The following is a 24,525-nucleotide window of genomic DNA, read 5'->3' as shown; positions in this document are numbered from 1 at the left end:
CACAGGTGTGCCAAGCTTGTAGCGTCATACCCAAGAAAGCTCAAGGCTGTAATCACTGCCAAAGGTGTTTCAACAAAGTACTGAGTAAAAGGGTCTGAATACTTATGTAAATGTGATAGTTCAAAATGTTTTGTCTAAACCCGTTTTTGCTTTGTCATTATGGGCTATTGTGTGTAGATTGATGAATTTAAAAAATCAATTTCAGAATAAGGCTGTAACGTAACAAAATGTGGAAAAAGTCAAGAGGTCTGAATACTTTCAAAATGCACTGTATGCAGCGTTTACTGTGAATTTGGTCTCCAAACGCAGGAACATTGCACCCTTTGGCTTCACAACAAGCACACCATTCACTGAGGTAAAAGGTATGAGACTTCAAGATCTTAATAATTTCAACTTGGCAGTAGAAGACTAGCCATTAAGTTTATTTTAATCCCAAGACAATTATGACAGTCACAGCACTTAGATACCAGTAGCAGAACTTCTTGAGAAGTCTATGGAAAGTTTATTTACAGTTGGACTAATTCCCATGAAGAATGGAGGAATTAAACAGACCAACTCTTGATAGTAAAAATGGGGTAAATAACTTATTTTTTCATCATCAGTTGAACATAACGAAGTATACCATACTACAGCAGATATGAAGAACCACAAAAGGTCAATATGCATTTTATGAAATGTAGATAACATGCATCATTACATCATTATTAAAAATGAATTAAACAAAAACGTTGGTGTAATAATTGGCAAGTATCTTCTAACAATGCTGATGTGGTATACAAAACATTTAATTATTCTAAAATGGAACAATATGGAAATAGGCCTACATGGTTCTTTGCTGTGAGGATTCAATTAGGCAACATGAATTATAGCTTCCAACTATCTTCTCTCGTGACCTTTGGACACCACAAAATCACCAACGGTACTAACCGTGACATCAAAGCAGACAGAGGGTGCTCAAAACCTGCTAATTTACAAATCAAACACCATAAAAATCAAACTTTATATTATATATAAAAAAAAAAAGAGTCAGTGACAGCATCCATAGCGCTTCCAAAATCTCAGAATCTTCATTTCTGGTCATCTAAGGAACTTTACCAGAAATCCATTTCCTCCATTCAGGCACACGATCCAACTAAAAGACAGCCGAGTCACCTTGGAACGTAGATCCAGGTATCCAGCCCAAAGGACCGCTTCGGCACCACAGTTAGCATTGTAAGTTAAGAGAATAAAATGTAAGATGCGGTTTGTGCACGTTTCCAGAGGGGGCTGGACCATGGGGTTTTGGTTTTGGAGTGATGTGACGGGGTCTTATGAGGTCTGGCACTGGACCCCGCCAGCGGACGGGTAGTCATCCTCTTCCATGTAATGGTATTGGCTGCGTCTTACTCTGGCCGGGTCGCAGTCCTCCAGGTCGGCGTATATGTAAAGGTCGTCGTCCATGCTCTCGGGCTGCTCCGCCTCCCTCTTGGCAGGAAGGTAGTGCTCTAGCTCCTCCAGCTTGTGCTTAGGGAGGAAGTTGGCCTCGGGGAATACCACCTTTGGCAAAAAGAAAATGGGTTTCATTTCTACGTCGTAACTTTTTCTTTAAAAAATGTCATGAAATTAAGAACCAACTGAAACAGTAAAGCAAACACATTATGAGTTACACAGAGCAGACTTTAGTGTCAATTACATAATCACTACAAAATGGCCATGGGTCATAAAGTTGGTATGGTTGACTAAGTCTCCAGTGGTTTAATAAAACAGCAGTAGTCTGCAGCAGTAGTTAGTCAATCAATGTAATACATTTTAACTGAGGGAATGAATGACACCATTTACTTTCTTAATATTTTTTTAGCTTACGGCAACCTGGTATTCTCAGATGGTCTCCCATCCCAGTACTAACCAGACCCCGTTTTCTCCCCGAATTAGGTCCCTTGGCTTATCTCTGCAACTCCTCAATGGGCTTGGGAGAAGTGAAGGTCGAGTCACGCGTCCTCCGAAATATGTCCCACCTACTTATCACACTGTTTGCTTGACCCGAATGTCAGCCACACCAATGTGTCGGGGGAAACACTGTTCGACCGACGACCGACCGGAGTCAGCTTGCAGGTGCAAGGAGTCGCTAGGACACGATGAGCCAAGGCAAGCCCCATCGTCCAAACCCTCCCCCGGACGGCGCTGGGCCAATTGTGCGCCGTCCTGTGGGGGTCATGGCCGAATTAGGACACTATTTCCCAATATATACACACAGCACAAAAATATGAACGCAACAACGTCAAAGATTTTACTGAGTTACATTTCATAAGGAAATCAGTCCATAGAAATATAGATTTCACATGACTGTAAATACAGATACCTTAATTATATATTTTTTTAAGTAGGGGCGTGGATCAGAAAACCAGTCAGTATCTGGTGTGACCCCCACTTGCCTCATGACATCTCCGCATACAGTTGATCAGGCTGTTGATTGTGGCCAGTGGAATGTAGTCCCACTCCTCTTCAATGGCTGTGTGAAGTTGCTGGATGTTGGCGGGAACTGGAACGCGCTGTTGTAAACGTTGATCCGGAACATTCAAATATGCTCAATGTGTGACATGTCCTGTGAGTATGCAGGCCATGGAAGAACGGGCATTTTCAGCTTCCAGGAATTGTGTACAAATTCTTGCAACATGTTTCAGCATGATAATGCATGGCCCCATGAGGTGATGGCGGCAGATGAATGGCAGGACAATGGGCCTCAGGATCTCGTCACAGTATGCATTCAAATTGTGAGCGATAAAATGCAATTGTGTTCGTTGTACGTAGCTTATGACCTCCCATCCCATAACCCTACCGCCACCATGGGGCACTATGTTCACAACGTTGACATCAGCAAACCGCTTGCCCACACAACACATACACACTGTCTGCCATCTGCCCGGTACAGTTGAAACCGGGATTCATCTGTGAAGAGCACATATCTCCAGCGTGCCAGTGGTGATTGAAGGTGAACATTTGCCCACTGAAGTCAGTTACGACGTCGAACTGCAGTCAGGTCAAGACCCCGGTGAGAACGACGAGCATGCAGATGAGCTTCCCCGAGATGGTTTCTGACAGTGTGTGCAGAAATTCTTCAGTTGTGCAAACCCAGTTTCATCAGCTGTCCGGGTGGCTGGTATCAGACGATCCCGCATGTGAAGAAGCGAGATGAGGTGGTCCTGGGCTGGTGTGGTTACACCTGGTCTGCGGTTGTAGTACTGCCGACTCTACGACGACGTTGGGAGGTGGCTTATGGTACAGAAAATAACTTTCAATTCTCTGGCAACAGCTTTGGTGGACATCCCTGCAGTCACAATGCCAATCTGTGGCATTGTGTTGTGACAAAACTGCATATTTTAGTGGCCTTATTGTCCCCAGCACAAGGTGCACCTGTGTAATGATCAGGCTTCTTGATGTCACACCTGCCAGGATGGATGGATTATCATGGCAAAGGAGAAATGCTCACTAACAGGAATGTAAACAAATTTGTGCACATGTGAGAGAATCAAGCTTTTTGTGCATTAGGAACATTTCTGGGAACTTTTATTTCAGCTCATGAAACATGGGACCAACACTATATGTTATGTTTATATTTTTGTTCAGAATAAATACAAAGATAATTATTGAACTACAGTATGAAGTCCTGAATGGTGTGTGTTTTACAGAACATACCGAAAAGAGGATAATGAGGCGTCCCTTTTCAAACGGCCGGCGGTGCATGGGCATCCCCTCATTCAGGACACACTTCTTGTCGCCAGGTTTGATCAATTCCCCTGCGAAGGTAAAAAATATTTTAAGAAACTATAAACTAGTGCTGTCATGATACCAACATTTTACTAAGCCAAGTATCATAGACGGCTATGAATATAGATAAACTCTTGGTAGAAAGTGTCGTCTACCGCTTATCATGAGGTACCCTACCTCAGGCAAGTAATACCTCGAACCTTCTTTAATATTAAGACCTCGTGCACCAGCTGTTATTGACAAATATACACAACCCCACCCCTCGTCTTACCAGACGTAGCTGCTCGGTCCTGCCGATGCACGGAAAACCCAGCCAGCTCTATATTATCTGTGTTGTCGTTAAGCCACAACTCGGTGAAACATAAGATTTTACAGTTAACCTCTCTAGGGTATGTGGGACGGTAGCGTCTCACCTCGTCAACAGCCAGTGAAACTGCAGGGCGCCAAATTCAAAACAGAAATCCCATAATAAAAATTCCTCAAACATATGTATTTTACACCATTTGAAAGATACACTTGTTGTAAATCCAGCCACAGTGTCCGATTTCAAAAAGGCTTTACGACGAAAGCAAACCAAACAATTATGTTAGGTCAGAGCCAAGTCACAGAAAAACACAGCCATTTTTCCAGCCAAAGAGAGGAGTCACAAAAAGCAAAAAGAGAGAAAATTAATCACTAACCTTTGATGATCTTCATCAGATGACACTCATAGGACTTCAGGTTACACAATACATGTATGTTTTGTTCGGTAAAGTTCATATTTATATCCAAAAATCTCAGTTTACATTGGCGCATTATGTTCAGTAGTTCCAAAAACATCCGATGATTTTGCAGAGAGCCACATCAATTTACAGAAATAGTCACCATAAATGTTGATGAAAATACAAGTGTTATACATGGAATTTTAGATCCACTTCTCCTTAATGCAACCACCGTGTCAGATTAAAAAAAAACTTTACGGAAAAAGCAAACCATGCAATAATCTGAGTACGGCGCTCAGACGACAAATCAACCCAAAGACATATCCGCCATGTTGGAGTCAACAGAAGTCACAAATAGCATTATAAATATTCACTTACCTTTGATGATCTTCATCAGAATGCACTCCCAGGAATCCCAGTTCCACAATAAATGTTTGTTTTGTTCGATAATGTCCAAATTCCTCCTTGTTGTTCGCGCGTTCAGTACACAATCTAAACTCACGACGCGCGAGCAGGTCCAGGCAAAAGTTCAGACGAAAAGACATTACAGTCCGTAGAAACATGTCAAACTAAGCATAGAATCAAGGTTTAGGATGTTAACATAAATCTTCAATAATGTTCCAACCGGAGAATTCCTTTGTCTTCAGAAATGCGATGTAACAGAGCTCGCTCTCACGTGAACACACATGGTCAGCGCATGTTCAGCTCATGGCAGACCTTACTCAATCCCCTCTCCTTCGCCCCCACTTCACAGTAGAAGCATCAAACAAGGTTCTAAAGACTGTTGACATCTAGTGGAAGCCTTATGAAGTGCAACATGACCCCATTTCCACTGTATCTTGGATAAGCAAAGAGTTGAAAAACTAAAAACCTCAGATTTCCCACTTCCTGGTTGGATTTTTTCTCAGGTTTTTGCCTGCCATATGAGTTCTGTTATACTCGCAGACATCATTCAAACAGTTTTAGAAACTTCAGAGTGTTTTCTATCCAAATCTACTAATAACATGCATACCCTAGCATCTGGGCCTGAGTAGCAGGCAGTTTACTCTGGGCACGCTTTTCATCCGGACGTGAAAATACTGCCCCCTACTCCAAAGAAGTTAATGTCCCGTTGGTAAGATAGTCTCGACCGTAGATCATCAAGTTTGTTTTCCAGCGATTGTACGTTGGCCAATAAAACCGATGGTAATGACGATTTACTCACTCGCCTACGAATCCTAACGAGGCACCCCAACCTTCTCCCTCTGTAGCCTTTTCTTCCCGCAAATGACGGGGATTTGGGCCTGGTCTGCGGAGAGCAGTATATCCTTTGCGTCGGACTCATTAAAATAAAAATCTTCGTCCAGTACAAGGTGAGTAATCGCTGTTCTGATGTCCAGAAGATATGTTCAGTTATAAGAGATGGTAGCAGCAACTTTATATACAAAACAAGTTACAAAAATGCGGGGGGAAAAATGAAATAGCACAGTTGGTTAGGAGCCCATAAAAACAGCAGCCATCCCCTCTGGCACCATTACAATGTCATTGTGGCAGTAAGGGGAAAACACTGCATGAAATCTTTACTCTTCAGTTAACACTCTCCCTCCCTCCAGATCCCCCTCTCAAATACACACCTCTTCCCCAAAACACATACTTAACTTTAAAAACATTAGGCAACAAACAGAATTTAAGATGTAAAGTTCCCTGTTTAGGGGACCTACGTGATTCTGGTATCGGTTCCGACCGACATGTGTGTTGAAATCGATCGGTGGACACCATAGATTGAAATGGCAAGCATTGAGCATTCTTAGACATAGGAGTATGTCTGTTGCCTGTGTGAAGCAAGATGTGAAATCTGACACCACTTAAAGCTGGGATGTCCCTCTATGATTTCATTCGCTCTTCAGACTGTCCATCAACTCATGGCTGAACCATACGTCATAGTGTTTAACGTTGTTAGTGGCTAACACCCTATGCCTGAAATCGTAACACAGCAGGAAAATGGTTTCATTGCTGTAGCACATTCAGAGCGATGTATAGCCAGTAATCTAAAATATTTCAGATTTTAAACAAAAAAACAGTCAGACGGATAGGATTAATATGAGATGAAAGGCGAGTTCCTAGCCAGACGTTCACAGCGATGGGGGCAGACATTTTGATCAAGAGAGACCTTTGCATATTTTCTACATTCTAACACTAAATATACAAATGTGTATTATTTATTTAACTAGGCAAGTCAGTTAAGAACAAATTCTTATTTACAATGACGGCCTACAGCGACCAAACGCAGATGATACTGGGCCAATTGGGCGCCGCTCTATGGGACTCCCAATCACGGCCGGTTGTGATACAGCCTGGATTCGAACCAGGGTGTCTTTAGTGACGCCTCTAGCACTGAGATGCAGTGCCTTAGACCGCTGCGCCACTCAGGAGCCATATTTTACAGTTATAAGGAAGGAGAAATCTCATAGTTGGGCGTTTTATAAATTGATTACACTATATTTAGAAACAATAAGTAATTTCAAGCCTCATTTCACAGATTTCAAAACTACGTCAAACTATTTCATATTTTCATACTTTTATAATTTTTGTTCTCTTTTGGGGCGGCAGGTAGCCTAGTGGTTAGAGCGTTGGACTAGTAACCGAAAGGTTTCAAGATCGAATCCCCGAGCTAACAAGGTAAAAATCTGTCATTCTGCCCCTGAACAAAGCAGTTAACTTATGGCTGCATCCCGCTACCGGGATCGATATGACAGCAGCCAGTGAAAGTGCAGGGCGCCAAATTAAAACAGAAATCTCATAATTAAAATTACTCAAACATACATGTGTCTTATATCATTTTAAAGGTAATCTTGTTGTTAATCCCACCAAAGTGTCCAATTTCAAATATGCTTTTCAGCGAAAGCACTACAAACGATTATGTTAGGTCACCACAATAAGCACAGCCATTTTTCCAGCGAAAGATAGCTTTCACAAAAAGCAGAAATAGAGATAAAATTAATCACTAACCTTTGATTATCTTCATCAGATGACACTCATAGGACTTCATGTTACACAATACATGCATGTTTTGTTTGATAAAGTTCATATTTATATAAAAAAATCTGAGTTTACATTGGCGCGTTAGAGTCACTAGTTGCAAAAACATCAAGTGATTTTGCATAGCCACATCGTTTCAACAGAAATACTCATCATAAATGTAGATGATAATACAAGTTAAACACATGGAATTATAGATATACCTCTCCTTAATGCAACCGCTGTGTCAGATTTTTTTTTAAACTTACGGAAAAATAAACCATGCAATAATCTGAGACGGAGCTCAGAACAATAGCCAAATTAGCCGCCATGTTGGACTCAACAGAAACCAGAAAATACATGATAAATGTTTCCTTTGATGAACTTCATCAGAATGCAGTCCTAGGAATCCCAGGTCCACAATAAATGCTTGATTTGTTCGATAATGTCCGTTATTTATGTCCAATTAGCTACTTTGGTTAGCGCGTTAGTGGTAAACAATTCCAAAGTCACAAAGCGCATCCACTATAACGTGACGAAATGTCCAAAAGTTCCGTAACATGTCAAACGATGTACCGAATCAATCTTTAGAATGTTGTTAACATACATCTTGAATAACGTTCCAACCGGAGAATTAGATTGACTTCAGAAGAGCGGTGGAATGGAGGTCCTCCTCATGTGAAGGCGCGTGTTCAATGCGTGGTCACCTCATGGCAGTGATTACTCATTCCTGTCTCCTTCGGCCCCCCTTCACATTAGAGTCATCAGACAAAGTTCTATTGACATCTAGTGGAAGCCGTAGGAAGTGAAAACTCATATCTCGCTGTAATTTCAATGAGAGCTTGGTTGAAAATCTGCCACCTCAGAAACAATTCAAACAGGAAGTGGAACTTCTCAGGTTTTTGCCTGCCATATGAGTTCTGTTATACTCACAGACATAATTCAAACAGTTTTAGAAACTTCAGAGTGTTTTCTATCCAATACGAATAATAATATGCATATATTAGCAACTGGGACTGAGGAGCAGGCAGTTTACTATGGGCACCTCTGTGCACCTTTCATCCAAGCTACTCAATACTGCCCCTGCAGCCATAAGAAGTTAACCCACTGTTCCTAGGCAGTCATTGAAAATAAGAATGTGTTCTTAACTGACTTGCCTAGTTAAAAAGGTAAAATAAAAAAGTAACTACACCTCAGCAATTTATAGCAATATTTTACCAGAAAGGTGAGATTAACCTTTTTGAGTATGCAGCATTACTAGTTATTGTTTATGGCCCTCATGATAAAGAATTACTTTTGGGGATTACGTAGATTACATTTACTTACATTGGAGGTTAATGGAGCACCAGATTTTTTTATTTTTTATATCGTTAAGGCTTAAATTAGGCCTATATGAATCCTACCTTTGAAGCACATCTCATGAGTAGCAAAGCATTTTCCTTTCTTCCTGTGCCAAGCAAATTTGCTTAGACCTACAGTGGTTCCTCCTTTAAAAGTTGCGGCACACATTGCGGGCTGCTGCAGCATTCTGTGGCACGTTATCTATTTGTCAGCCATTTTTTCTGTTAATGCAAGTTATTGCTAGTTTGACCACCAGAGGGCATCTTTGAGAAGCATTTGATAGTCTTCCGTATTAGCATTAACAGAATATAAAACCTTTTTTGTAATAACATAGTCTCCTTGTGGAGTGCAATGTAATCGGCCATAATCGGTGTCCAAAAATGCCGATAACCGATTGTTATGAAAACTTGAAGTCGGCCCTAATTAAAATCGGCCATTCCGATTAATTGTTCGACCTCTAATAAAAAGTATATTGTCCTGCTAATAGGAAACATTTGCGTGATGGGCTACACCTGCTACAGTTGTGATGTCTTCATTATTCTACAATGTAGAAAATAGTAAAAATATAGAAAAATCCTGGAATGAGTAGGTGTCCAAACTTTGACTGGTACTTGGTTAATTAATATTATGGCTTTTCTATTCCATGAAAAACCCTCGGTTTCTGTTAGGATGGAATGGAAAATATAGCGCTGTACAAAGTGATGGTCGGCAGTACAGTACTGGGCTATTTAGCTAAAGAATCCCTGTGAGACCGGTTGTAATTGTAAGTAGGCCTAAGTTTTTTTTTTTACTACTATTTTATATAGTTCTAGGCGCCGAAGAAATAGACTCCAATTAAGCCCTCTTGTTTGTAAAGTCAAATTAAAATGAAGATTGTTGAAATGAATTGCTCGACTGGTGTAGGTTCTCTCCATCTGTTGGTGTGTAACACTTGCATAACAAGTTAGTTATATTTTTTAGCTAGTTCACCTCCTATTGATTGCACTGCGGTTGCCGCCAGTTTAAATTGAACCTTTATTTAACTGGGTAAGTCAGGTAAGAACAAATTCTTATTTACAATGAAGGCTTACCCCAGCAAACCCAGATGACTCTGGGCCAATTGTGCGCCGCCCTGAATTCGAACCAGGGACTGTAGTAAAGCCTCTTGAACCAAGATACAGTGCCTTAGACCGCTGCGCCACTCGGGAGCCATGACCAACACACACGTGTATATCTTTTTTACTTCAGAACATTAACTTCTTATGGCTGCAGGGGCAGTATTGAGTAGCTTGGATGAAAGGTGCCCATTTCAAACGGCCTCGTACTCAATTCTTGCTCGTACAATATGCATATTATTATTACTATTGGATAGAAAACACTCAAGTTTCTAAAACCGTTTGAATTATATCTGTGAGTAAAACAGAACTAATTTTGCAGCAAACTTCCTGGCAGAAAGTGAAAAATCTGAAATCGAGGCTCTGTTCCAGGGCCTTCCTATTCAATTGCTTGAAATCTATGGATATACATGCACTTCATACGCCTTCCACTAGATGTCAACAGGCAGTGGAAGGTGGAATGGGGTGTCTAGCTTGATCTGAGGTCGAACAAGAGCTCTTGGAATGACGTGTCCACAATATCCTTTCTCTACCTAGGCGCGGGAAGGACATCAGCATTGGCTTCTGAAAAGCGTTCGGTATAGACGGCTAATATCTCCGGCTTTGTTTTTATTTGATACATATTAGAAAAACATCATAAAGTAGGTTTTTTCAACCGAGTTGTATCAGTTTATTGAACGTTTATTGCGAGTTTTGGAATTTTCTTTTCTTTGCGTCAGGAGAATTTGGGCATGTGTGCGCCACATGGCTAGCTAAGGTTGCTAATTCGACAGGAGAAGAGGACATTCTAAAACCAAACAACGATTTATTCTGGACAAAGGACTCCTTGTACAAGATTCTGATGGAAGCTCAGCAAAAGTAAGAACCATTTATGATGTTATTTCGTATTTCTGTGGAAAATGTTTAGTCCTATTTTCCGCCCTTTTAGCGGGCGCTGTCTCGCTATAACGTAAGCTGTTTGTTATGGTAAAGTTATTTTAAAAAATCTAACACGGCGATTGCATTAAGAACTAGTGTATCTTTCATTTGCTATCCAACATGTATTTTTTAGTAAAGTTTATGATGAGTTATTTGGTCAGATTAGGTGAGTGTCAGAAATATATCCGGACATTCTGGGAAAAAGTTGCTACATTTTCACAATGTATAACCACGGTTTTCAGCTCTAAATATGCACATTTTCGAACAAAACATAAGTGTATTGTATAACCTGATGTTATAGGACTGTCATCTGATGAAGTTGGTCAAGGTTAGTGATTAATTTTATATCTTTTGCTGTTTTTTTGCGATCGCTACCTTTTGCTGCTGATAAATGCATTTGTGTTTGGCTATTGTGGTAAGCTAATATAATGCTATATTGTGTTTTCGCTGTAAAACACTTAAAATCTGAAATATTGGCTGGATTCACAAGATGTTTATCTTTCATTTGCTGTACACCATGTATTTTTCATAAATGTTTTATGATGAGTATTTAGGTATTTCACGTTGCTCTCTAATTATTCTGGCTGCTTCGGTGCTATTTGTGATGGTAGCTGCAATGTAAAACTGATTTATACCTCAAATATGCACATTTTCGAACAAAACATAGATTTATTGTATAACATGTTATAAGACTGTCATCTGATGAAGTTGTTTCTTGGTTAGTGACTAATTATATCTCTATTTGGTCGGTTTTGTGATAGGTACCTATGCGGTAGAAAAATGGTGAAAATATGCGGTTGAGTCTTTTGCTATTGTGGTTAGCTAATAGAAATACATAGTGTTTTCGCTGTAAAACATTTTAAAAATCAGAAATGGTGGCTGGATTCACAAGATGTTTATCTTTCATTTGCTGTATTGGACTTGTGATTTCATGAAAATTATATTATATGATATCCCTGTCGCGTTAGGCTAGGCTAGTCAGCTTTTTTGATGAGGATGCTCCCGGATCCGGGATGGGTAGCAATGAAACTAACATTTCCTCTCAATTGTAAATGTTTTGCTTGACCTGTTATGACGTTCTAATTACTTAAATTAGCTCCCGCTGTATTGTTTTGTCAGCCATCTTTGCTGAAGAAAGTCACCAGGAACTGGTGGCTCGCGTCAAATTCGTCATTGGAACCACTCGATATGATTGATCATATAAAAACCTTGGGACCCAAATGCATAATGAGTGCGCTAACTCCCCCTTGCGGTGGTCTGGAGCAATGAATCCGTGATGCTGGGTACCTCCTGCGGTGTAAGCTCGCAATTTTTAAAGGAGGAACCACTGTACTGTCAAGTGAGCAGGTTGTTAGCTAGCTAGGTAACATGACTGAATGTTTTTTGTTATCAAACCAATAATTAACGACCCGGGATTAGTTTAAAATGGCCCACAACATGGTTGTGAACTCATACCAAATGCACGCAAAATGACACAGAAAAAAAAAAAGGTAGAGCTGGTAATATGGGTCATATCTTTAACCATTCGAGCTAGAGACACACCATGTTCTTTGCTGTAATGCTGCAAAAATGCCTGTCATTAAGCTGTGCATTTCCTGTCACTCAGAGGCTGCATGACAGCAAACTTGCAAAGTCTACTTAGACTGGCCTGTGCTCTTGGCTATACCAGGCAATAAAATGCTCCAATGTACCAAATGTAACAGAAGAGTCATCAGGGTCTGCGTACCCGCTCGCCATCACCACTAACCTATATTTTTAAAACTGATGGAGGAATAGATGCGCAGGAAGAGTGGACAGAGAGAAGCAGGTGATGGCTGGCTGATCACAGCTGCCACACATGAGATGCGCATGAAAGTGAAGTGGACATTGAACATACAAGAGCCTAGTTGCTGTTGCTTAAATTTAATTTTATAACAGGCGCCAGCAGGTTCTTTAGATTGGTAGGACCGACAAATTTGGTAGCATCATATGAAACGGTACTACGGTATTCTAAAATGATGGTAAAAGTATCATGACGTTTAGGTACCGTTATAATACGATGGTACCAGTATACCGTGCAACACCACAATATATATATATATATATATATTTTTTAAATGCATTAAAAAAAAATGCAGTGTTGTACAAGGTTTCTGTTAAGTGAAATAATCTAGGAAGTATACCTGGGTGGCAGGTGATGAGGAGGCTTCGGTTGTCCAGAGTTTGACAAGGCTTCTGGAAACCACACAAGGCCTCCACCAGCTGCAGCTCCATAGTCATGATCAGATTTTCCCCTTGCCTGTAGAATAGAGCACAGTCAATACCAACCAAAGCCAACCGGGCTGCGATCAATTGCATTTCAATTCTGGAAGTGAAAATCAAGAACTGAGAAGTGACTGGCTCTCAAATGGGGATTTGTTGTTGCTGAAAATTAATTTCCATTCAGTTCTTGAAATTGAACATATTTTTTCTACATGCCTAGATATATAGACCTTTTTCCAGTACACGATACACTGATGTCACACAGTAACATACAACTTTTATTACCTTTTTGGGTTCTCATACGTTTACAATTATATTTTGATTCTTGCTTGAACAGTTGCTAAGATTATATTTGGTTTTGATTTTTGCTTAACTTTGATGCAGCAGTTGTTAGCTAGAATGCTAACGCTCATTGATATAGGCTGTAGCAAAAACTAGCCAAAGAGCCATTTTACTGGTTGAAATGTTTACGTATAATGCTGTTGATTTGCATTTAGCAGGACATTCATACGAGCCTTAAAACCCAATTATAATCCAAAAGTAGTGTGAAAAGCACTCATAAGCAACATGTAAAGAGAGCCTTTTTGCTGGCCTTCTATAAGAACTCCCCCACCAACTTCTGTGCATCGCCCTCAAAAGCAATTTTTGCACACAAAGGAGTCTATAGGCTAGTACAGAATACAGACCAATACAATACTGAAGAATATAAAAGGTCTCGTGTGGAACTGCCAAATATGTGCACAAACAATCAGACAATGTGATATAGACATAGGGTAGAGGTAGGTAGTGAATAAGAACTGGCATGAGAGGTTTCATCTTTTACCTGGTGAAGACGGGATGGACTCTCTGATCCAGGACAATGATGATGTCACCAGGCTCTAGTCCTGGCTCCTGATCTCCCTCCCCGTGGAAAACTAGCTTCTGCCCATCCTTCATACCTGCAACAATTTAGGATTAATGTAACAACTGGACCGTATTTAACTGCATTAAGAAAATACTGATCAGAATTCTGGTAATGGCGTTCACACAGAACCATGCCTTGGGGAACATTTAGGGCACTTTAACATATCTCTAGATGATTTGGATCCTAGAGCATTTGGTAACCAGATCCATGCTGTCCTGGTCCAGAGATATAATCCAGAAGTACTAGTCGCATGAAATTTAGTTACAGAAATGATATCCAGAATCTGTTCATTTCCATTCTTGTCAAAGCATTTGTAGAATTCTCAAGAAACGCTCCAGGGTACCAAATTCATAAAAATGTCCCTTTTTCAGGACCCTGTCTTTCAAAGATAATTCGTAAAAATCCAAATAATGAAGATCTGAAGTTGTAAAGGGTTTAAACACTGTTTCCCATGCTTGTTCAATGAACATGCACCTGTGGAACGGTCGTTAAGACACTAACAGCTTACAGACGGTAGGCAATTAAGGTCACAGTTATGAAAACTTAGGACACTAAAGAGGCCTTTCTACTGACTCTGAAAAACACCAAAAGAAAGACGCCCTGACATCTGCGAGAACGTGCCTTAGGCATGCTGCAAGGAGGCATGAGGACCGCAGATGTGGCCATCTAAATTGCAATGTCCGTACTGTGAGACGCCTAAGACAGCGCTAAAGGGAGACAGGACAGACAGCTGATCGTCCTTGCAGTGGCAGACTACGTGTAACACCTGCATAGGATCGGTACATCCGAACCTCACACCTGCGGGACAGGTACAGGATGGCAACAACAACTGCACAAGTTACACCAGGAACGCACAATCCCTCCAGTGCTCAGACTGTCCGCAATAGGCTGAGAGGCGCTGGACTGAGGGCTTGCAAAAAGTGCTCTTCACTGACGAGTCGCGGTTTTGTCTCACCAGGGGTGATGGTCGGATTCGCGTTTATCGTCAAAGGAATGAGCGTTACACCGAGGCCTGTACTCTGGAGCGGGATCGATTTGGAGGTGGAGGGTCCGTCATGGACTGGGGCGGTTGTCATCGGACTGAGCTGGTTGTCATTGCAGGTAATCTCAACACTGTGCATTACAGGAAAGACATCCTCCTCCCTCATGTGGTACCCTTCCTGCAGGCTCATCCTGACATTACCCTCCAGCATGACACTACCACCAGCCATACTGCTCGTTCTGTGCGTGATTTCCTGCAAGACAGGAATGTCAGTATTCTGCCATGGCCAGGAAAGAGCCCGGATCTCAATCCCATTAAGCACATCTGGGTCTTGTTGGATCGGAGTGTGAGGGCTAGGGCCATTCCCCCCAGAAATGTCCGGGAACTTGCAGGTGCCTTGGTGGAAGAGTGGGGTAACATCTCACAGCAAGAACTGGCAAATCTGGTGCAGTCCATGAGGAGGAGATGCACTGCAGTACTTAATGCAGCTAGGGGCCACATCAGATACTGACTTACTTTTGATTTTGACCACCCCCTTTGTTCAGGGACACATTATTCAATTTCTGTTAGTCATTTACATTACATTTACATTTAAGTCATTTAGCAGACACTCTTATCCAGAGCGACTTACAAATTGGAAAGTTCATACATATTCATCCTGGTCCCCCCGTGGGAAATGAACCCACAACCCTGGCGTTGCAAGCGCCATGCTCTACCAACTGAGCCACACGGGACCACATGTCTGTGGAACTTGTTCAGTTTGTCTCAGATGTTGAATCTTATGTTCATACAAATATTTACACATTAACAGGCTGACTACACCGCTCGCGTTGCAAAATTAATTTAGACATCTATATTATTCAATTATTGCACGCCAAGGGCTAAAATAGAAGTCAGTTCTATTTGTGACGCAGATCGCGCTGCAAGGCCTGCCTCTCCCATCTCCTCATTGTTTTATAGAAGCAGGTACCCACGTGCCATCTCCTCCTTGGTTATACCGCCGTGGGTGACTGAAAAACGAACGAGGTCGGTGGCGGTAATGCACCTAATTTATGAAAGTTGCCAATCGCAATATAAAGTCAAGAGAAGAAAAAGTCTGGAAGGAAGAGAGATGACTAGAAACGAGTCGGTTGACCATTTTGTGTGTGGATTAATTGGCGGAGTAGAGGACCTTGTGCATTTCAGGTAAAATAACTCAATGTTTATATCCCAGGACAAATTAGCTAGCAACAGCAAGCTAGCCAAATTAGCTAGCAAGTGCAAGCTAACTAGCTAAATTGCCATAAATGTTTAATGCTTTTCGACCTGTCCCCAAATTAATATAATTGGTTCCGAGTTTGTTTTGATATTTTAACCTGCATGTCATGATCGCGTTGTGTGTGGGGGGGACAAAATACATTTATGCACGATGGCACACACTCCCAGCCAGTTTGGGTTCTGTGTAAGTTTGCTGAAAATAAACGCAGTTGACAGTGAGAAGACCTTTCTTTTTTGCTGAGTTTCTGTGAAAAAGCCCTGCGAGTTGGACAAAACCAACTTTCCCTGACTGTTGCCTTGGACAACCAGCGCCAAAAGAGTAGGGGAATAACCAACCACAACAGAATTCACAGTACACGCACCAGTTTGTTTCAGTATAGGGATTTCACTATGGCTGTCCATTGGATACATTCAAAGGCTTTAGTAACTCAAGGATACACCAAGTGATCTTGCTGAGTGAGCTTTATTTTATAAGAAAAAAAACGGCAATTCCACCCCTTTATTGATCATCTCCAGCACAATACCAGTGTCTACATGTGAAAACAGCAGCCACAACATTTTGTAGAAAATACATTTAAAAAAGGGGTTGTACCCGATAACATCAAAAGTTAACATTGATTTTCAAAACAGATTCGTGGGGAGCAAGAATATACCCTCCTTCTGGATAGAAACTTGTTGCAGGTTTTGAAAATCAATGTTTGTATTACTTGTAATCCTACCTGCAATGTCACAGAAGCATTGTTTTTTTTTTTTTTTACTTCTATATTTTTAACTAGAGATCATAGAAATAAATGTACCGTTTTCACATACTCACCATTTTCACACAACTACCCAAAAAATAAATATAAAATGTTCAAAAAGCAGCCAGAACAGCTTCAACGCACCTTGGCATAGATTCTACAACTGTCTGGAACTCTTTTGGACGGATAGAGTTCCAGACCAGTCTTCCATAATTTGGTGTTTTGTTGATGGTGGCGGCAACACCGTCTCAGGCACCGCTCCAGAATCTCCAAGTGTTCCAATTGTATTGAGATCTGATGATTGACACATTTTAAAGCCCCCTATGCTCCTTTGAGACCCACCTTTTAAAAACTCAGATCTTTGCTAGCCATGGTACGCAAAATATTGTGCAAATGGGAAATGTTAAACTGACCCTAAGCATGATGGGATGTTTTAATTTGAATACACAATCCCTCATTTACTCAAGTGTTTCCTTTATTTTGGCAGTTACCTGTTGGTAGACACTGATATGGTGCTGGAGAAAAATGAATAGGAGGTTGAAAAGTGGCAGAATTGCCATTTTAGCTGTGTGTGTACGTACAGTGCATTCAGAAAGTAGTAAGACCTTGACTCTTTACCCATTTTGTTACGTTACTTGACAATTTGTACTCCACACAAATCAAACGAGTCAAAGAACTGTTGGACCTCATAGCAAAAAATAATAATAACATTCAGGGTAGAACATTTTAATTTATTGTATATATTAACTATAATAAGTTTGTCAATTGTGAGCTGTGGAAAGACTTCAATTGATTGACAACTAATCAACCGCCTCACCTTTGTCAATGTGGACCTCCAGGATCTTCTTCTGCCGCAGAATCTTCCGTCCACTGCAGGCCTTGCAGCGGTCCTTGTGGCTGATGCGCTGGCCCTGGCCCTGGCAACCCCCGCACACGGTGGACACCTGCTGCACCATGCCCGGTCCCAGCTGGTGGAGTCGCACCTGCATGCCCGTGCCGCGACAGGACATGCACATCTCCACCGCGCCCTTCCTTCCCCCGCGACCTACCCCAAACCATAGCCATGTCAGTCCACATCACCCCAGTTGTTTGCAGCAGTAACTCTCATTACATCACCGTTAAACAGAACCCCACATGCTGTGTTTGACAGGGCGGTAAATGCTAGTCAACAGATAGCAATTCTGTGGCTTAATGATCCGCTGTATAAATGTACTTGGAGTAAGCAATAACATCTATGTATGCATTTTATAGTCAGAGCAACAAAAATGGAACCAAATAATACTGTTTGGGCATTGTACGATGATAATCTCAAAAATGTTTTACCCTAGCCGAGGCATTTACCTCCCTCTAACAGTTAATTGTTCATAATGTGATACGGTTTTTAAAAAACAAAAAATTACATCCAATCCATGCATGAACACACAGGGCTATTCAACATGATGACTTCAGGGTCACCACACTGGTCATTTTCATCCGTCCCTTTTAATAAGGGACTGATCAAGACCAATGTTAACCAACAATGTAACATGTGTAGTAATGTAGCACCTTCACATCGCTCGCAAATAACATTCTTCTGGACAGCAAGTTTCCTCGTGGCGCCATTGAAGAGGTCTTCCAAAGAGACTGTGAGCTGATGAACCACATTCTTTCCTAGGTTGAGAGCACATTGGGGCAAAGCATTAGCTTTAGAGAAGTTAAGAAGAACCACAGAAAACCAAAGGCCAGAATTTTAAGTCTTCTGTGGAAGGTAATATTTGTCTCTGTACTTCATTTTGTTTTACCTCTCCTCTCCCGGTGCAGTCGGCCACCTCCTCCAAAGAACATGTCAAAGATGTCCATGGGGGATCCAAAACCCCCGCCACCTCCGCTGCCCCCTCCTTTTATTGCCTTCTCCCCTCCCCGGTCATACACCTCTCTCTTCTGGGAGTCTGACAGCACCTCATATGCCTGAGATATCTGCTTAAACTGGGAAGAAAAAAAACTGAATGAAAAGGGGGATACCTAGTCAGTTGTACAACTGAAATATATCTTCCGCATCTAACCCAACCCCTCTGAATCAGAGAGGAATCGACATCCACGTCTTTGGCGGCCGGGGAACAGTGGGTTAACTGCCTTGCTCAGGGGCAGAACGACAGATTTTTACCTTGTCAGCTCAGGGATTCAGTCCAGCAACCTTTCGGTTACTGGCCCAACGCAATCAATTCTCAGAGTGCAAACAACTACTAATAGAAATCTCAACTAGTACTCAAAAATATTAAACTTACTAGAATTGTCTGACAGAACTGTAGAAACAATTGATGTATTTTCCATATTCATCTCTTAAAAATAACCTGGCATAACCGGCATCAATGTGCTCGATTAGCATACATCGCTCCCTCTCTGAACTTGCCTCTGACTGGGCTTGAACCAGGGTCCTCTACCTTGCGAACACACGTGACCACCCACTCGATAATGTGAAAAAAAACATTTGAGCTATACAAAAGGAACCAATTGTATAGATCAATCTACAAAATTTCATGCTAGCTGTGGAGTGAGCTTACTGTACCTCTTAACTCCGCTACACTGGCATGAATAACGTATCTCCACTCAACCACTGGTCATGAATCAGAACCTATTCATAAGAGTTTTACATTGTTTATATAACATACACAGCTCACAAAGATAAAGGTGGTACGACAAAAATAAACTCTGACCATCATGGACGCAAAGTGGTTTCCTGAAAACTTCCACTCACTTTCTCCCCCTCCGTAGGGTTCTTGTCAGGGTGGTATTTCAAGGCCAGCTTACGATAAGCCTTTTTCAGCTCATCTGGTGTGGCATTGGGCTTAACACCCAACATGTCATAAAAGCCAGTTTCCTTCACCATTGTTGTTGGTTAGTCTGCAGAAGAAAAAAAATGCTGTTCACACAAGTGTCAGTTTCTCTTCCTGTATGACATATAGTGCTGAGCGATGTGCTTTGAGGTCAGTTCAGTAATAGTTTGATTATAAAAAAAAAACACATTTTGATTGATTTTTTTATTTGGGGGGGGGGGGGCTATGCAGTCTTACAAAATCATTATTTTAGTAGTTCTTCAAAGTAAATATGGCATACTTTACGACTGCTAAACACCAACTATCAAATCTTAGATTATGTATTTTCAGCTAGATACCACACGAAGCAACTGCTCTATCCCTCTCCGTCTCTGACCGGACAAGTAGATGCACAATGGACTTTGTTCAGTGCAGTTAATGTAGAATATTGGCCTGTTGGGAACAGTTTGGGCTTGATCTGATCTAAAAGAAAGTGAGCATTGCACTCAGGAAAAAAATTAATTAAATGGAAATCATATAATTGAACCGAAGTTGGTCAATCAGTTGTTAAAATTCACTCAGCACTAATGACATTCTATTTGCATTTGAAACCACTTATTGGTATGACAAGTTCCCCACCATTGCAACTTCATGATAGAAATATCCCACTCAGATAGCATTAGAAACAACAAAGTTGGTGGATAGCAACATATATTTTCAACATGAGGGGTTAGCTCTTAACATCTGAGTTTCTGAACCCAGAAGCTCAACATCGTGAGACTTCTGAGAACACATGCTAAACAGACCAGAGGGGTGTCCTACTTACTACAAAGCAAGCTAGATCTACTTGGGGTATCTAAAGCAAACCAGCTTCAGATAGCTTCACATTCCAGCTCAGGCTTCTTCCATCATACAACAGTATTTATTGCTTGGCCAAATGCCACTAACTCTAGCCGGCTTGTAAATGCACATGGCTAGTCAAACTCAGTGCCACATTCATTTGTGCCGAAATCAAAATAAGAGAAATTCTCTTGCAAATTCGGCAGGCTATGGTGTGAATTATAAATGCCATCTTATGTGCTTTTCAATGCACAACAAGTATCTTCCCCCCTGACTCCTATCGATAAAATAATTGTTTTGTCAAACAAAAGTATTACTGTGCGTGAAGTTTAAAATGCATTCTGTCACTAATAAATGTGCAATGTGATATTAACACTACACTTTTTTAACAAACATTTGCTTTCTCCCTAGTTTTCTGATTTCTCCCTAGTTTTCAGCCGTCCGCTTCGCCCACGACGGGTTCATGTGAACTACAATCCTGACGCTGTGTTTTAACATCAATATTCATCGCTTGGGATATGGCTTTCAAAACATATGGCTCTTTCATCAGCAAGAAATCATCTTTAAATAAAGAGAGATACTTACTGTGTAATTTTTTTTGTACTTACTGTAGTAGTTTTGCACAGATACACATAGCTATGGGAGCCCAATATTGGACTAAATGAGCCTAACATTACTTATTAGTTAAAGTATCTAACATTTTAGGTTTAAAGGGCTCTGGAAGCCAAAACAACCAAATAAACGTGAATCGATTCTCAACTGCGGTAACGTTACGGTACTAGAAATATAAATCCCTGTACTTTCATATCAACTTCACAAATGCTAAATGCACAACTACTGTACACTGTTTTAACCGGGTTTAACAGTTGCTGAGGATAGTATTTTTCAGTGACACATTTGTGGCGTTTGTCTTCAGTTTACACACAGGTAACGTTAGGTGTTCACTCAGACGCAAATAGCTAACATTCATTAGCACAGATAACGTTAGTCCACTGTCTTCTGTCTGTAAACAAGCGCTGTAATATGGATATATGTGGGCTTGTGGAAACCCTATAAAATGGTGTGTATCAATTTAACATTTTAATGTTTTACTATTAGCGTTATTTCTCTGATATGAAATGTAAAGTCCTCATGGTTCCACGTTAACGTTACGGTCTTTGCCAATACTAGAAGCGCTAGCTAGCGTCGAGCGTTAGCTACGTCATTAACGCTGGCTAGCTAACGTTACATTATTACTAAATACTTAAAGGACAACAGAGACCCATCTAGCTAGTTACCCGTATCCAACACGATAACATTAAGTTAGCCAGCTAGGTAACTTACCTTGGTTTGGTAGCTAGCTAGGCTAACGTTAGCTGGCCAGCTATCCACGACCTAGCTAACTGATAGTAGTAGCTTAGCTATTAGTTTATTACTATACCAATTAGGAACATTACTTTTTTTTGCAGAATGAAAACAGCATTAAATTGTGGTTAGCTACCTGTTACAATAGACGGACGTTGAGAGAAAGGACCTTGTTTAACTTATAACACCCCTCGTCCTGGCGATGAACTTCCAGAACCTTCTACTACTTGTACCGCCTACTTTAATGGTGCTTTCAAGACAACTCGGAAAAAACGAGGTCAAACCATGACGTCGGTGATTTTCAGGTCGGGAAGTCGGGGCTATAGAAAGATGCCCGAGTTTCCGACTTGGGATTCCGAATTTGATGGACTTTCCCAGTTCCCAGTTGCCTGGAACGCACTGAAGTCAGAGATTTCCCAATTCAGAATTCCGAGTTGTTTTGAACACGGCATTATTGACAGTGGCGTGTATTCATGGTTGCCAAGGGAAGCCAGGCCTCCCCCCAAAATGACCAAGAAAAAAATATACAATTATTTATCTTTTGTCTCTCTGGGTTTCATAATTTTCCTTACATTCACAAGAGCCCCTCTGTATGTGTAGGCCATCTATCTAATACTGTCTAGTCCAAAAGACTATGACATTGTTGCCACCCCTAGCATTGAATGTAACAGCAAACATTTGGCCTTTCTTTTTAAAAAAAACAGGTATAAAATAATAGCCAATCAGTCTCGAGCTGAACTGAACGAGCTCAAATGTGAATGGTCCTGGCACACCAAAAAAAGTGTCAAGGGGGAAGCCAGTTTGGATTTGTCCTCACTCCTATCAAATCACATTGAGAGCATACTTCATTGACAGAAACAACTTGACTTGTTGCGTCTTGTGTTGTTGTCCTCAGGTGGCCCTCAGTTGGCCCTTTCCTAAATTAGCCATGGATGGAGATATAGAAAAACAATACATCATGTAACTAGTAGCTTAAACAGGCATCTTGGTGCATTTGGCATGTCAAAAACAAGTAGTGATGAAGTCAATCTCTATTTTATTAGAACCCCCATTAGCTGTTGCGAAAGTAGCAGCTACTCTTCCTAAGGTCCACACAAAACATGAAACATGACAAAATACAGAACATTTATAAACAAGAACAGCTTGAGGACAGAACTTCATCATTTTTTTAAACGACACACATACTGAAGCCTACAAATCAATACATACACACAAAATATCTAGGTCAAATAGAGGAGAGGTGTTGTGCCTTGAGATGTTACGTCATCTATTTTTTTAAACCAGGTTTGCTGTTCATTTGAGGAATATGAGATAGAAGGCAGTTCCATGCAATAATGGCTCTATATAATACTGTACGCTTTCTTGAATTTGTTCTGGATTTGGGGACTGTGAAAAAAACCCGGGTGGCATGTCTGGTGGGGTAAGTGTGCGTGTCAAAGCTGTGTGTAAGTTGACTAACTTAAAAACAATTTGGAATTTTCAACACATTAATGTTTCTTATAAAAATACGTGATGCAGTCAGTCTCTCCTCAACTCTTAGCCAAGAGAGACTAGCATTCATAGTATTTAAAATAACCCTCTGATTACAATGAAGAGCAAGATGTTCTGCTCTGTTCTGGGCCAGCTGCAGCTTAACTAGGTTTTTCTTTGCAGCACTTGACCACATGGCTGGGCAATAATCAAGAGAAGACAAAACTAGAGCCTACATGACTTGCTTTTTGGAGTGTGGTGTCAAAAAAGCAGAGCATCTCTTTATTATGGACAGACCTCTCCCCATCTGTATAACCATTGAATCTATATGTTTTGACCATAACAGTTTAGAATCAAGTAATTTAGTCTCCTCAACTTGTTCAACAGCCACACCATGCATTACCAGATCCAGGTGAGGTCTAGAACTTAGGGAATGATTTGTACCAAATATAATGCTCTTAGTTTTAGACATGTTCAGGGCCAGTTTATTACTGGCCACCTGTCACGAGAAATTTCAATCCCAATGATAATAACTATCAATCAATAGCTTTGACCAATCCCCGAGATTTGTAAGACCATGGATATAATAATAATTAGGCAAAGACTCAGCTTTATGCAAAAGGTTAGTACAGTTTATTCAGAGAACGTTCTAAAGTCAAGAATGCAAACACAGTCTTTATAACACACTCAAACAAGTTCAAATCTTAAGCTACGCCTTGCTCAGACAGTCAGTGTTTTTCCACTACACAGATACATTGTTTCTTTAACCTCTTGACGCTAGGGGCCAGATTTTTTTATTTTTTTAAATAACGTTCCCAAGGTAAACGGACTATTTCTCAGGTCCAGATCGTAGAATATGCATATAGTTTATAGATTAGGATAGAAAACACTCAAAAGTTTCCAAAACTGTCAAAATATTGTCTGTGAGTATAACAAAACTGATTCTGCAGGCGAAAACCTGAGAAAATCTAACCCGGAAGTGATTTTTTTTTTTTTTTTATCTGTGTTCCCTGGCCCGTATTTCTTCCATTTAAAGGGGTATCAACGAGATTCCTTTTCCAATGGCTTCCTCAGGCTGTGACCAGGCTTTAGACATAGTTTCAGGCTTTTATTTTGAAAAATGAGCGAGATTTTTCAAAACTAGTCAGGTGTCCTCTGAT

The 24,525-nt window shown here is 40.8% G+C and overlaps 1 protein-coding gene across 3 annotated transcripts; it reads right to left on the bottom strand.

Moving 5' to 3' along the window:
- Positions 1 to 384: 384 nt before the first annotated feature.
- dnaja1 (DnaJ heat shock protein family (Hsp40) member A1) lies at positions 385 to 22,222 on the bottom strand. 3 transcript variants are annotated; one of them, XM_038999845.1, is made up of 9 exons: positions 22,032 to 22,187; positions 19,654 to 19,799; positions 18,701 to 18,884; positions 18,465 to 18,569; positions 17,737 to 17,964; positions 13,860 to 13,974; positions 12,958 to 13,073; positions 3,673 to 3,773; positions 385 to 1,536 (listed from the first exon to the last, which is right to left on the bottom strand). In XM_038999845.1, exons 2-9 carry the CDS (start codon positions 19,783 to 19,785, stop codon positions 1,309 to 1,311), a joined length of 1,209 nt encoding a protein of 402 aa, XP_038855773.1. In that variant the 5' UTR covers positions 19,786 to 19,799; positions 22,032 to 22,187; the 3' UTR covers positions 385 to 1,308. The 3 variants fall into 3 exon arrangements, with proteins under 3 accessions (XP_038855773.1, XP_038855774.1, XP_038855775.1); XM_038999846.1 differs by lacking the exon at positions 22,032 to 22,187 and adding an exon at positions 21,875 to 22,025; XM_038999847.1 differs by lacking the exon at positions 385 to 1,536 and adding an exon at positions 3,037 to 3,422 and having other exon boundaries at positions 22,032 to 22,222.
- Positions 22,223 to 24,525: the final 2,303 nt, after the last annotated feature.

This window comes from Salvelinus namaycush, chromosome 8 (genome assembly GCF_016432855.1).
Source record: "Salvelinus namaycush isolate Seneca chromosome 8, SaNama_1.0, whole genome shotgun sequence".
NCBI lineage: Eukaryota > Metazoa > Chordata > Actinopteri > Salmoniformes > Salmonidae > Salvelinus > Salvelinus namaycush.
This window is presented reverse-complemented; position numbering and strand designations above follow the sequence as displayed.

Bases quoted from the DNA above. Each gene is read 5' to 3' on its own strand.
- dnaja1 (XM_038999845.1), bottom strand. From the start codon at position 19,785: ATGGTGAAGGAAACTGGCTTTTATGACATGTTGGGTGTTAAGCCCAAT. The intron at 18,885-19,653 runs GTGAGTGGAAGT...TTTTCTTCCCAG, and splicing joins ACCCTACGGAGGGGGAGAAA to TTTAAGCAGATATCTCAGGC. The intron at 13,975-17,736 runs GTGAGGCGGTTG...AAATTGTTGCAG, and splicing joins GGAGGTCCACATTGACAAAG to GTATGAAGGATGGGCAGAAG.